This window comes from Narcine bancroftii, chromosome 1 (genome assembly GCF_036971445.1).
Source record: "Narcine bancroftii isolate sNarBan1 chromosome 1, sNarBan1.hap1, whole genome shotgun sequence".
Lineage (NCBI taxonomy): Eukaryota > Metazoa > Chordata > Chondrichthyes > Torpediniformes > Narcinidae > Narcine > Narcine bancroftii.
In genome coordinates this window covers 78,356,889-78,371,594 of record NC_091469.1, presented here as the reverse complement: position 1 = coordinate 78,371,594, position 14,706 = coordinate 78,356,889, and the positions used below count along the sequence as shown (strand labels likewise).

The 14,706-nt window shown below is 37.8% G+C and overlaps 1 protein-coding gene and 1 long non-coding RNA gene across 9 annotated transcripts in view; one reads left to right on the top strand and one right to left on the bottom strand.

The window, feature by feature from the left end:
- The window catches only part of pcsk5b (proprotein convertase subtilisin/kexin type 5b), a 430,761-nt gene that overhangs the window by 147,117 nt on the left and 268,938 nt on the right, over nt 1-14,706 (top strand). For all 8 annotated transcript variants that reach the window (XM_069930561.1, XM_069930563.1, XM_069930567.1 and 5 more), the window contains one exon: nt 10,159-10,371. In XM_069930561.1, the coding sequence (XP_069786662.1) occupies nt 10,159-10,371 (213 nt within the window). The remainder of the gene's footprint in view (nt 1-10,158; nt 10,372-14,706) is intronic.
- On the bottom strand, nt 4,227-13,139 carry LOC138760268 (uncharacterized). The gene is made up of 4 exons (XR_011355521.1): nt 13,078-13,139; nt 7,240-7,286; nt 7,036-7,147; nt 4,227-5,026 (listed from the first exon to the last, which is right to left on the bottom strand). It is a non-coding gene; the product is annotated as an uncharacterized lncRNA (long non-coding RNA).

Genomic DNA, 14,706 nt, shown 5'->3' with positions numbered 1-14,706 from the left:
TGCAATTATTTCCTGTTACTCAGTGGCTATGTTAAAACCATAATAGCTTTTCAAGTGTCTGTTCAGCTGCAGCAAGCAAGAATTTTGGTGCCAGTGTATGTATATTGTACAATGTGTTTGATGATAAATTCTTCATTATTAGAACTCATTTAAAGATCTGTGGATGAAGAGCAGGAATGATTGAATGACAAAAGTGTTACCAATCAAAGGCAAAATGAGGTGATAATTAGATGTGTTGAAATGAGGTATAAATAGTTAAAACCAAGACCTTACTTTTAATAATAAATGATTTTAGTGAGAAACAATTAAATGTTAATGTTCAGAGGAACTTTATGGAAATAACCTAGCATGCAGCAACCAAAGTTACTAAGGAGGTGGTGTGTGTTTTCTCATTATTTTCAATGAGTTGGCAAACAAATAAATTATTTCAATAAATTCAAACAAGTAACTTCCCTTTTGACTCATCTCATTTACTTCAAATCAAAGGAGTAACCATAGGTCCCAACTACACTTGCCTTTAAAACCAATCCATGCTGCAAGCCCATACAGGTAAGACCCCACAACTCTTCCTCCACTATATTAATGACTAATCAAGGCTGTCCCATGCACCTGTGATGTGCTCGTCAACTTCATTCACTGCAACTTCCACCCAAACTCAAATTCACCTGTTCTAACTCTTGACATCGCTCCCCTTTCTTGAGCTCCCTGGCTCCTTCTCGCCTCGGGAGACCAGCCTTCTTCAGACATGTTTTTACCAACCCTCTAACCCCCCACAACTACCTCAACTACACTTCCTCTCACCCAGTCGCCTGCAAGGATTCTATTCCCTGCATCCCCTGACTCTGCTGCATCTGTTCCCAAGAGGAAGTCTTCCAGTCTAGATCATCTAAAATGCCTGCCTTCTTCCACAATGTGGCTTCCCCATCACCATCATCAACTTGGGACTTAACAACATCTCCTCCATTTACAGCTCATCTCTCCCCAGATTAAACAAACACAGGATTCCCCTTGTTCTTATCTACCACCACACCAGCCTCCACATCTACAACATTTTTCCACCACCTATAAATGAGCGGCACAGTTGGCGTAGCAGTTAGCGCAGTGCCTTTATGGTGCCAGTGATTAGGACTATGGTTCGAATGCTGTGTTGCCTGTTATGAGTTTGTAAGTTCTCCCCACTTATGCATGGGTTTCCCCCCGGGGGATCTAGTTTTCTCTCACAGTTCAAAAATGTAATTTGCTGTAAATTGGGCAGCATAGACTTCTTTGCTGAAATGGCCTGTTACCTTTTGCTGTATGAAATATAATAAAATGATCCCACTGCTAACACATCTCCCTTCTCTGCCTTCTGTAGGAACTGCTCCCTCCTTGACTCCCTCAGGCACTCATCCCTTCCCATCAATTGCACCCACCCCCTCCAGCACCTTCTCTTGTGGCTGCAGGAAGTGCCACACCTCCTCCCCCTTCACAAATCGAAGCCCAAAACAGTCATTTCAAGTTAACCAACACTTCACTTGTATATCTGCAGGAGCGATCTACTGCATTAGGTGCTCCCTTTATGTCCTCCTCTGCATCAGAGAGACTAGGTGCAGACTGGATCATTTTGTCCACATGAGTGACGGGGATCTCCTAGTGGCCAACCATTTCAAATCTGCGTCCCACTCCCATACTCCCATGTCTGACCATGGCCTCGTGTACTATCCCACCAAGACCACCAGTAAATTGGAGGAACAGCACTTGATTGTCTGGGCACTCTCCAGCCAGATGGTATTAACATTGACTTCTCCGGTTTCTGCTAGCCTACTGTCCATTTTCCCTCCATTCCCTTACCCCTTGACTTTGTTCCCTTAGCTTTCCATTCTCTTCCCTCTTCCATGTGCTTGCTTCTGTGCCCTCTCTCCCTTATCCACCTATTACCTGTTTTTGAGACTGTGCTCCTTCCCCTTCCCCTGTCATTTTATTTGGGCGACTAAAGATATTTTTCCATACCTTGATGAAGAGCTCATACCCGTAACATCAGTTATGTATCTTTATCTTTGCTATATAAAGTACACAGTTTGACCTGAATTTCTCCAGCATTGTGTTTTTACTTCAACCACAGTGTCTACAGTCCTTCATGTTTTACTTTGAAATAAATTCTTACTCCATTTGTGTGGAGTGTTGCTGAGATTGCACCTGGAGAACTGTGTACCTTTTTGATTTTGCCACATTGGTAGGATTTACTTAGTTTGAGACAAACTGCTTCCATGGTGATTGATTTGCTTGATTTTTAAAAAAATGTACTCAATGTACACAACAAATAAAGAAATAAACAAAATGCAATACAGAGAGAAAAATATCAATAGAGTACAAGTCTTTAAATGAGTCCCTGATTGAGTTTGTTGTTGTTAACTCTGCAATTTCCTGACATCCTCCTCACACTTCACACTACCACCCAGTTTAATGTCACAATCTTGCTTTCAATTTCAATAAGATTCCACCTGCATTGAATTCGCCCATCATTATTGAATGAAGATCTACCGGGACCAATGCCTGAAGAGGGCGCACAAAATCAGTGAACCGGTGCGGACTCGAAAGGCCAACATGGCCTGTTTCTGGTTCGTAAATGGTTATATGGTTAAATCACATGCTGTAAATTAAATATAATTTTTTTTTAAATTTACATTTTTAAATTTAGACATACAGCACGATAACAAGTTCTTTCAGCCCATGAGCCCATGCCACCCAATTAAACTACAGCCCAAGAACATTTTGAAGGGTGGGAGGGAACCAGAGTTCCCACGGAAAACCCATGCAGATGTGGAGAGAGCGTGCATGCTCCTTACAGAGAGCGTGGGATGTGAATCGTTGTGCTAATTGCTGGTGCTGTAACAGCAGGGCACTAACAGGGAACAGTGCCATCCCTTAATGTTCTCAAAGTATTACTTTTAATATGCATCTCTTTTGAGGGACTTAATGTCGGAAAGAGGCAAGACGTGGTTTATATACACTTTGAATCTTGGCTCTTTGTAAAGCTTGAACAAAAAATGTATTTTTGAACTGCAACTTTTCTGACCGTATGACCAGGTTGTTTATATCTCATTAAAGAATATTGTTATCATCCTTACTGCTCACTGCATTGCCATGGAGTCCAAGAACTTTATATATAAAAACAAACTTGACCACAGCTGGATTAGTGTCTGCAGACTTGGAAATTACAGTCCAAATCACCAATATGCATTTAGAAAATCAGTGATTCTAGTACTGTTTTGAAAGGAATTCTATTGCACATTTCCTTGATCCAAAAATGACCTTTCACAACTGTTCTCTATCCTGTTGCCTACTTGTGCTTCATCAGCCCTTTGCTAACCCAGGGGCATTAATGTTAATGACATGTCTATCATGGAACACTTTGGCAACCGTTTGTTGGCTGGTTGTCAGTCCCATTTCCTCCTTCAATGTTTTTCAGCAAAAAAAACTATCACATCAGAAAGATATCATTTGCATTTTTAAAAAGCCAGTATGGATTTGTTACTGATCAGCAATTGTTCATATGTCACTTCTAGACATTACCCCACCGCTATTAAACTGACCAGTTTGTCAACACTGCTCTTCTCCCTACACCTTTTTTGAACAATGAATAAATAATGAATAAATATTTGAAATCAGGCATCACACCCAATCTATTGATGTTTAAAAGATTTATAGCCAGGCCTTCTGATTTTTCTCCCCCCACCCCCCCCCCCTACTTTCCTCTGTAACTTGGAATATGACATAACTGTTCCAGGGGATTTTTTTTCAGCTTAAGAGCAACTAACTTTTTAGATGCATCACTCTTAGACCTGTATCCTATCTCTGTTATCATTTGTTAAAATGCCAGTTCCACCTTCTTCCCAAGAGAATACTCTATATCTAAGCTTTGTGATTAACTGAATTGAAATAAATTGTTTATTGTAATATGCACCAAGCAGCTGTGGAAAAATGTTTGGTGCGCTATTCAGGCAAGCCAACCTAACCTTGACTACAATAATGTAAAGCAAAATGTAAGTTCAGAGTATAGTGTCATATAACCATATAACCATTTACAGAGCATGGAGAGAAAGTTCAGGTAAAACAGTGCAGCACAGCTTGATTTTACTAATGAGAGTTCTATTAGAGAGTGGGAAAGAAACTGTCCTTGAATATGATGGTGCGTGCTTTCAAGCTTGTGCATCTTGTGCCCAATAGGAGGGAGGAAGAAGAGAGTGTGACCAGAGAAGGGTAGGTCTTTTAATATGTTGGCTGTTTTCCTGAGACAACAGGTAGCATCGAGTGCATTTATGGAAGGGAGGTTGGTTTGTATATGATGATCCAAGTTGCATTCACAACCCTCTGCAATTTCCTGTTACCTTGGGGAGAGCACCTCTGTACCAGGTGGTGGTGCATCTACACAAGGTTCTTTTTAATTGTACATCAATAAAAATTGGTAGAAGAAATCAAAGACATGCCCAGGTTCTTTAGGTTTCTAGGAGGCAGCATGGTTAAAGTAGCAATTAATGTAACACTATTACAGCACCAGCGACTCTGGTTCGAATCCGGCGCTGTCTGTACGGAGTTTGTGTATTCTTCCTGTGACTTCTGAGGGCTTTATCTGGGTGCTCCAATTTCCTTGCACCCTCCAAAACATATGAGGTTGGTAGGTTAATTGGGTATAATTGGGCTGCACAGGTTTCATAGGCCAGAAGGCCTATACAGTATTGTATCATTAAATTTTAAAATAAAATTAACAAAATAGAGACATTGGTATGCTTATTTGGCTGTAATGTCAATATAATTGACCAGGACATATTGTTGGTTATGTTTACACCTGAAAACCTAAAGATCTCTTTCATTTCCACCTCAGCAGTTGATGCAGACTGGGGCATGTATACTAGTTTGCCTCCTGAAATTGATGACCAGCTCTTTTGATGTTGAGGTTATTGTCACTTTTCCATCAGATTCTCCATCTCCTTCCTGTACTCTGTCAGGTTATTATTTTTTGAGATTGGGTAGACGATAGTGATGCCATCTACAAGCAAAGAGATAGAGTTAGTGTAGTATTTGGCCATACAGTCATGAACGTACAAACAGTACAGCAACGGGCTGAGTACTCTGCTTTGCAGAACACTTGTATTAAGTATTATCAAGGAGCAAATGTTGGTATCAATGAAAAAGAATTATAGGTGCCTCAAGACTCTCATTACCAGGTTCAGGAACAGCTGCTACCCCTTCACCATCAGACTCCTCAACAACAAACTCAAACTCAATTAATGACTCTCACAATTTTGAGGTATGATGGGTGTTGACTGTAGATGATTAAGAGCATCTTTGCTGTCCAGATGTGTCCTGAACACCCCGTTCTCAATACCCTGGTCTGGCTTTTGCACATTTCTAATTGCTCTTCAAATTGACTCTTCCATGTCCTCCTCACTGGTTCACCAGTAACGTAATTGCATTTACTTTGGCTCTTGATTGTTGTAGAATATCTTTTATCAACACTGTAATGTCCCAAACCAGACATTGACCCTCATTTATGCTCTAATGTATCAGGGATTTCCAGTACTTCGAATTGATTCCTGGATTTTATCTAAACCCAAACTCCTGTTACTGCATCAACATTGTAATGCTGTGTTTTGAATTTCCCTTGCAGCTCACCAACCCTGTTGAATATGCTTTTGCATGCATGTACTATGAACAATTCATACAATGCTCTCGGGGGCATTTTACGGAACCAGGCTGTTTCTTGTTCTGGTGCTAATTATCTCCCCCAGTCCTTTTGGCACCTTTTTCCTCCTTTTTAGTACTGCCATCCTCTGCCTATTCCTGTTCTAAATTAGTTCAATGCCTCTTTCTTTCCTCTGCTTCCCCACAGCTCAAATGAACAAGGATGTTGGTTCCAGTTTTGTTGAGGTACAATCAGCCTGGCCTATGCAAGCTGATGGAAAATGTGGCATTTAATTTGAAAACATCTGGTGCACTCATAAAGCAGTGAGATTAAAAACAGACTAAACTGTTCTTTATAATATTTGGTAAGGGATAAATATTAGCCAGTAATAAATCTCTGATCTTGGAGTGCCTTTTGAAAATTTAACCTGAAAGGGGAGGTGAGCCTCTACTTATGCATCAGAAAGGTACAATACCTGCCAGTATTGGGCTACTTCACTGCCCTTGAACGCCATCCTGTGTTTCTTTTTGTGCCCAGTCCTTTAGAATGGGGCTCAAACCCACAGCCTATTGAACTTAGCTCCTGACTAAATCATAGTTTTATTAATGTTGCCAATTTAATTGTAAATTTGCTAAACTTAATGACTGCACCTATATGTAATTTACACACATTATTCAGTCATGTTTGAGTTGCTGTCAAGTCTCTACCCAAGCCAATGGGTACGGTGAAGATATTGGCTGGCATGATAGTGGTGGACTTTTCAGGCAGGCAAAGAACAATTCAAATTTGGCCTTAAAAAAAAGTGAAAGCACGAGGGTTAAGTAATAACTAACAGGGATAAAAGATCCAGAGGGTGATAATGATTTCTATGTCAGCAATAAAATCTGTAAAATTTTAGATGCTAGAAACAAGCCTGAATGCATCAAAATAACAGAATGTAAATTAGTACACTTCTGAAATCTTGCAATCCTCGCCTATTTGTATCAGAACAGCCACTGTGTGATCATTTATTGTTGTCAAAATTCAAGTTTATCCTTGCATGTACGAAAATCCAGTGAAGTTTGGTTAGTGAGCAGTGCAACAGGACATTTGCATATAGCACAGCATGTAAGACCGTACGGAAGTGCTGACATAAAGCGATCAGATGGTACAGAGCAAAGGCAGCATCATCTAACAATCGAGGTTCAGTCAGGTATCTGATAATGGCAGTAACATCCCACAGTCAAACAATGATGTTTATTTAGCGTGCAAGTGATGTTCCTCTTTCACAGAAAGAAGAAATGTTGGAAGGATTTGGCAAATCTGGGAGCACTTAGTGAGAATACAAGTTCTGGTATTTAAAGTCTGCAGAAAGCTTTAAGCACTGATCTCACCTGCCGAAATGAATAATTTGTCAGGATCATCACCAAACACAAAGATGATCCAAATCTTTACTATTCTCTGAACATTAATCCCAATCTTCACTGTTCTCATCTCCATCAGTGCCTGGAATACATAGATTATGTATTTTCACTCATATAGCATGCACATGCGTGGAAAATCTGAAATTATGTTGAAAAAACAAAGTTCTCCTATACCTGGGTGTAGTATTAGTTGGTCCTGTCCAGCACCTTCATAAAACATCCTTTAAAAGTCAAAAAAAAAACAAAGAGATGGATGCACAGATAACATTATCGGCCTGTGTGGCTATCACCTAATCAGCCATAATCGAAAAATTCATATAAAAGGCCCTTGCATTTTGTGCTCCGCCCATATTACTTTTGAGATCTAGAGTAGTTTTGGCAAAACTCAAAGTAGTTATGAGAGCAGAAGAAACTGGAAATCGAGAAGTCAGCAAAAGAGTTCGAGGTTGGCGAATCATCCATTTGCAAATGGAGGAAAGAGAAAGATGCACTTGAGAAGATGAATCCACGAAAACATTCATGCCGTGGCCCAAAAGCTAAATGACCCCAGTTAGTTTGGCTTGAAGGAGAGGGTTCTTTTGTTATAGAGAACAAAATCGGGCAGTATCTACAGTCACCATTCAGATGAAAGCAAGGAATAGAATAGAATGATGATGGGGGATTTCATCACTGATTATGAAAGCAGTAACAGTGAAGCCGTGTTAATAATGACTACAGTACAGAAGAATGGTTGCAGGGTAGCCTAATGTATTTTAATTGAGACAGTGACAAAGAATCTGACTTTGAAGGATTTGAAAGGTTTATTTTGCTTGTTATTTCGGATGCTGTATGGTTTTTAACTTCAGCTTTTTTTTGCTTGGGTTAATATAGAAGTTAGTAAAGTCGGAGAAATTAATATACAGGATTTTATTTACAAATGGAATTCAAAATTGTTGGTGAAACATTTAATTGAATTATGGAATAAAATTGATTATGAAATAGGTGCCAAAATTTCAAATTCTCGAAAAATCCCTGTATCAAAATAGACATTCCATTGTCTATGGATAATAATTTTTTTGAGGACGCAGATGGGAATTGAGAGAATAGAAGATTGTTTTGAAGCTGAAAGATTTATTACTTTTGAATGAATGAAGAATAAATTTAATTGACCAAATAATTTTTCTGTAATTATCAAGTTGAGGCTTTTTTTGACTGATAAAATAAGTCCGAGTTTGACGTTACTGAGAGTGAATTGGAAGTATTGATCCGTGATAGTAATGTAAATAAATTTATCTCCGTAATGTATAACTTACTTCAAAAGAAAGCCCCTAAAATAGCGGTGCATAAGTCAAGATTAAGATGGGAAGTGGAATTAAATAGACAAATAGATGGATAGAATTATGTAGAGATAATATGACAAAAATTATTAATGCTAGATATAGATTGGTTCAATACTATTTTTTACATCAGTTATACTTAACATCTGAAAAACTTTAAAAAAAAACCCTCTAGACTTGTGTTTTAGATGTGGTAGAGCATTTCTGCATTCTACTTGGCAGTGTCCTAAAGTTAAAAATTTCTGGTCGGATGTTGGAAATTGTTTGGAACGAATAACAGGTGTTAAGTTCCCACACGATCCAATGTTATTTTTGTTGGGTAATATTAGGGCTATAATACCTACATTGAAATTAATTATGTGTCAAATTGAATTTGTATAAATTGCTTTAGCAGTTTCAAGGAAGTGAATAGCTATTACTTGGAAATCGGATACAGATATAGGGATGGGGAGATGCCGTGCAGCACTTCATAGCTCTATTCAACTTGAGAAGATTACTTATGATTTATGAAATAAATATTAGATATTTTGGAAAATATAGCACCCATATTTTCAAAATAGGGTATGAATGTTTAACAGGCTCTTTGAAGACCCTATCTCTTTGTGACCTCCAGCATCATTATACTAGTAAAAACTTTACGATATATAGTTTATCCTCTTGACACTCCAGTTTTTCTATTTTCTTTTTTGGGGGTTTGGGGAGAGAGGAGGGAGGAAGGATGGGGATTTTGTATACCACGTGTACAATTTTTTTGAAAGTTTTTTTGATTGAAGAAATGTATTTATTGTTGGGTTTAAAAATTGTTAAATAAAATATTCAAAAAAAATGTAATGTAGAACCAGTTGATGCTCAAATAACTTCTATTTTATATTCAACATGTAAAAAAAAAAGTTCTGGTATAATGCACTGACAGAGATAATGTGTGGTGTGTTAGTTAACTGGTTTGTAAAAGAAGCATATAATGTGCATCTGGCCTTCAATCTCTCCATGGCCCTCTAAATTAATCTCATCCAGAAATTTTTTCTCCAAGCACTTCAGACCTTTATTTTCAACCCTGTTTTCCATTTCTGGCTGGTGACTTTAAGAATAGTAAATTGCCCTTTCTGAGCTTTGACTTTACTGGAGCCTTTAGCAGATTTGAGATCCACTGTACTCTTAACAGGATCCAGCTGCATGGGTGTGATGGTCTGCTACCGTTTATATCAATGTAGCCAAAACACCACCTGCAGGTGCTTGGGTGTGTCTTCCTCTTTCTTCTGTGTAGTTATTTGTGTCATCCCTTGACAATCTACCTTCAGCACTTTCCTACCTCCTCTTTGCATCTGTTGTCCCTTCCTGTAGAACCGTAATCAACAAATGCTGTCTCAACAAATGCTGTCTGCTATCCTCGTCGCACGTCCTTTGCCAGTTTGAAACTTATGTTTGCTTCATCAGTGCTACTTTTATTTTAGACTTCTGGAAATAATTGTGATGCATTTAATTTTTTTTTGCTTTAAAACTTTAATTGAGATAAGAAAATGATGAACAAAATAGTGTGGTGAAAGAAAATATATTTTGAAAATAATAGCCAGGTCCTTTGTCAGTGTTGCTGGAAGAAGTAACGTACTTCTTTGCTATGCCATTGTCTGACAGACTATTGACCATGCTAACTGTCTAACCAACTGAGGTGGTTTATTTTGAATACAAATTTGCCTAATCCTGTCATTGTATGATTTATGAAGAGATAGCATAATTATTGATTATAGGAGCTACAATATGTTATTTTTAATTTTAACAGGGACGTAGGGGCTTGGGTTGCATTTACGTGTGGGCATCGGGTAATGGCGGCCGAAGCCGAGATCACTGTTCCTGTGATGGTTACACCAACAGCATCTACACCATTTCGATCAGTAGTACAGCCGAGAGTGGAAAGAAACCTTGGTACTTGGAGGAATGTTCATCAACACTTGCTACAACCTACAGCAGTGGAGAATCTTATGACAGGAAAATTGTAAGTTTAAATGGTCCTTTTCATTGCTTCTTCCTCCTAGCATATTTCCCCAAATTGGATAACAGAGAATTAATGATACTGTCAAGAGAACATCATCATGAAACTATATATTGGATGAATGATTGGCACAGAATTTGGGAGCCTTTGCTTTTGTCATCTCATCAGTTGAATGCATTGGAAAGGAAGCATTAGTGAAAGTTGAGCTTGAAGCCCCACTTTGTGTTAAGTTTGGGTACAGGGTGTAATGCTTCCTTGCACTTTGGTAGCTTTGGGGCATCAGGTATAGAGTAGATCTAAAAATAAAAACAGGATGCTCAAAAAAATAAGCAGACCAAAGAGCATTACAGAAGAATCTGTTAGCAAAAGGATCTTTCAAGATAAACTATTAACTTTATTTGCTTGACCTGCTGAAAATTTCCAGAATTTTTAATTTTAGTTTCGATATTAGGGATGTGTAGTTTTATTTGGCTGGTAGTAAGATTGGTCCTGGGCTGCAGTGGGAAGCAATTGCAGGTTTGAAGAGCCTTGGGTTGTAATAACCTGTCTTATTCCTGTAGATCCCTGAGAAGCGTGAATTGGTACAGTAAATGGGCTCGAGCAGCACTGAAATGTAGTATTCTACATCGTAGTGAGAGGGTATTCATCATTATTATGTGTTCTGGCTTCTCAAGAGCTGTTTGTTGTCACATTTTGCTACCTACTTTCTTGTTTTTACACTTGTTCCAGTTTTTGAAAACCATTAATCTATTTTGGTCCGACAACATTTTGATTGGTTCATTCCATCGACCCAACAACCCATGGAGACAAAAAAAATACCTGTTATCCTTTGTTCATTATGCAAAGGTCTTAATTTGATTATTCCTATTTGTTGACTTGTCAGAACAAATTTCATATTTTATTTTCCTAAAACCCCATGTAACAGCAAGTACAGCAGATCCAAATAAGACAAAATCTTCAGCATACAATAAATATGTAAAGAATCTTCAAAACAAATAATAAACTATATTTCTGCAGAGCTGTTAACATGATCGTCTGAAAAATATTTCGCCAAGTAAATTGCCTCTGTTGTATAATGTGAGTCAACAATTACAACAGTACATTTTCTAACAATGGAGAGAACAAACAATTTTTAAATTCTGATGCTGTAACAAAACATTTACCAGTAGATGCAATCTGATTTTGAATAGAAGGCATTATTCCAAAAACGAGCAAGGACACATGGGAGCCTAATTAACCTGGATTGGATCAAGATGCATTTATGTTGGGATAACAATGTGCTGCTTGGTAACTGATGCCAGAAATCAATTTTGTTAAAATGAATAATTTCTTTGGAAGAACTAATTTTCTTCTTTAATTGTACTTTAGCAAGAAATTAATGTATGCTGACCCACATTTTCCTTGTAGCTCTCCCTTAATTTGGCTAATGTTATTGAGAAGTTGGATGTTGAATAAGGGGTTGCCAGTTTTTTGGTACTCTTGAAATTTCCAGGAATTAAATATTCATATCCTGCCATGTTAGTGGATGGTATATTGCAATCTTTTAAAAATGCTTACTATTCTTGAGAGCTTTTAAATTTATTAGTTGCAGAAAAGAACAGTGTGTTGGATTTTGGGGCTTTCAAGTAACCCTGTATTGTGACACAGGAGTAATAATAATAATAACATAATAACAATTTACAGCACGGAAACAGGCCATTAGGCCCTTCTAGTCCGCACCGAACCAAACACCCCTCTCTAGTCCCACCTCCCTGCACAATGCCCATAACCCTCCATCTTCTTCTCATCCATATACCTGTCCAACCTTTTCTTAAATAATACAATTGACTCCGCCGCCACTATTTCTCCCGGAAGCTCATTCCACACGGCTACCACTCTCTGAGTAAAGAAGTTCCCCCTCATGTTACCTCTAAACCTCTGCCCCTTAATTCTTAACTCATGTCCTCTTGTTTTAATCTTTCCTCCTCTTAACGGAAATAGTCTATCCACATCCACATGAAGTGTCCAGTTTATTCATGCAAAGGTACCTAACATATACCAGTGATTCAAAGCCAGCAAACTTCCTTCGGGGTCTGGTATTTTAAAGTTGTTCTATATTTGTTTTTTTTTTTAAGTAGCCTTTCGCAGAAAATCAAGCTGGCTTGGGACACTGGAAAATCTTGGCTGGTGTGAATGAGAATTCCTTGATAATCTTGATGAGTTCTGCTGATGAACTTGGTCCACAAATGGTGGATGTATTGGTACATATATGGTGATTGGCACACAATCTTTGTAGAAAGTAGACTCAGTGGTACAGATAATAATTTAGTTAATGTTGACTTGGAATGCCATCCTTGGCATAGTGTGATGCCCCACAGCATGCATTTATTGGTGGGATGATTTCCTTATGTGTAATCTTTTCTGTCCACTGTACCTACATTTAATCTTTGTTCACTATCACATCAGATGAGTTTATTAAAAGCTCTACAGCAGAGATATCCTGGACATGCATTATTCTAAAGATTCTCATTTCAAGTGTTCCGTTTGAGGCCTTCTGAGGATTTGTCATGAAATTCAAAGTCCAGCATACAATCTAAATCTTTCTGCGAGGCTTGTCTTTAAACTATTTCTTCAAAATGGTGCAAAATATTTTCTCTTCAGCTTTTATCCTCATCCAATTTCATTTAAAGGTATTTAGTTCTTACTCTACAGATATGCCTGATCACTTACCAATGCATCCTGTCGGAGCCTTGCATTTTCAGTATATACAACTGGATAGCAATTAAAGACTAAAGTTCTGTATAATGATTCACTCCTTTGCTTAAGGGTTGTGCAAGTTAATTATTGTAGCAATCCCATTGCCACTGCTGAGGCCAGCCAACTTGGCAATGAGTCATTTGAAGTTTGGACCTTTTGCTTTCTCAGCAAAAATTCAGAGGGAGATTGGCTTTCTGCTATAGGGGGGTAATTTATTTAGTTTTAACAATATAGTGAAGGGTTGGGGTGCAATCTGCATCAACCTCGACAGAATTCTCCATTCGGCTGTTGAAAAATACTTCATGAATGAAATGGCCAAATAAAATGGATTTGAAAATGAAAACTAAGGAGCAGACTAGTTTGCATCTGGAAAGTAAACAATCAGAAAAGGTGTTTTAATTTTTCGATACTGTTATGACGTGTGCATTTTGTTTATACTTTGTCTTTTACATTCTTTTCCTTCCTGAATTGCTGTTTTGTAGTAACGCTCTTCAGTGCTTTGCTTGCATTAAAAAAAAAACCTCTCAAACTTTCATTGGACAGAAAAATAATAAATCTCCATGAAAAAAAAACATATCTTGACTTTTACATTTAGAAATGTTTTATAGCAGAAACTGATCATAGAAACCTTCATCAGAATGGCTTTCCATTCAGGCCACCTTCGAAAGAGCTCTCAGTTAGTTTTATTCCTTGCCCTTTCCTAATTTTATGTTCAACATTTATACAACTCCCTTTTAAGAGTTATTATTGAAACTACATCCACCACCATTTGTCAGTGTGCCAGATTGTATCCAACTTGTAATAAAATATTTTAATGTCCATAATCTTTTGTGCCCATTATAAAGTACTCTCATCATCCTCTAATTATTTGGCCAGCTATCATAAACCTGTTTTCTTGAGTTGTTATTCTTCTTCTACAGTTGATACCCTCTATTTACACCATCAAATACTTTCAAACATCATCTTTTAAAACTATCCATACTTAAAGACAATCGTAGTATTCTCATCTCATAGTTTGATTCCTGTATTTCTTCATGGATTTTGGTAAAGCTCTTCTGTATTCTTGCCAAGGACTTGACATAATGATTCATGATGTGTTTTAAAACTTTTTTGGGAAACAGTTGGTAAGGAAATCAACACTCGGAAGCAACATGAAATTTTAAACCTCACAAAAAAAAGTTGTGGCTAATTTGTGGCATTGGTTAGAATGCTCACCACATGTTCAGTCAGAATATCACTAAGTTAATGGAAATGCTTACCATTACCGAGTAGAGCTTGTCTCTATTCTAAGTGAGTCAGTCAGAACAGGGACTGCGTTGTGACATTAGAGTCAAAAAGATTTCATTTTAAATCCATACTCCTTTACAATCATTTTGGATAATCTAGGCCATATTCAATGTCATGTACAAGCAAGTGCAATATTGAGCATGAAATCACCAACAATGGCACATCACAAGAAAAGTTAACCTTTATCTAAAAAAAACAAAGCACCAGAATTTGTGGGCTATGAACTGAGTGAAACAAGCACGTAACCAATTATGCTATGCCATATTTAGTTGTTTTGTCTCAAGTCTGTACTAGCTGAAAACAATCAGTTAATTT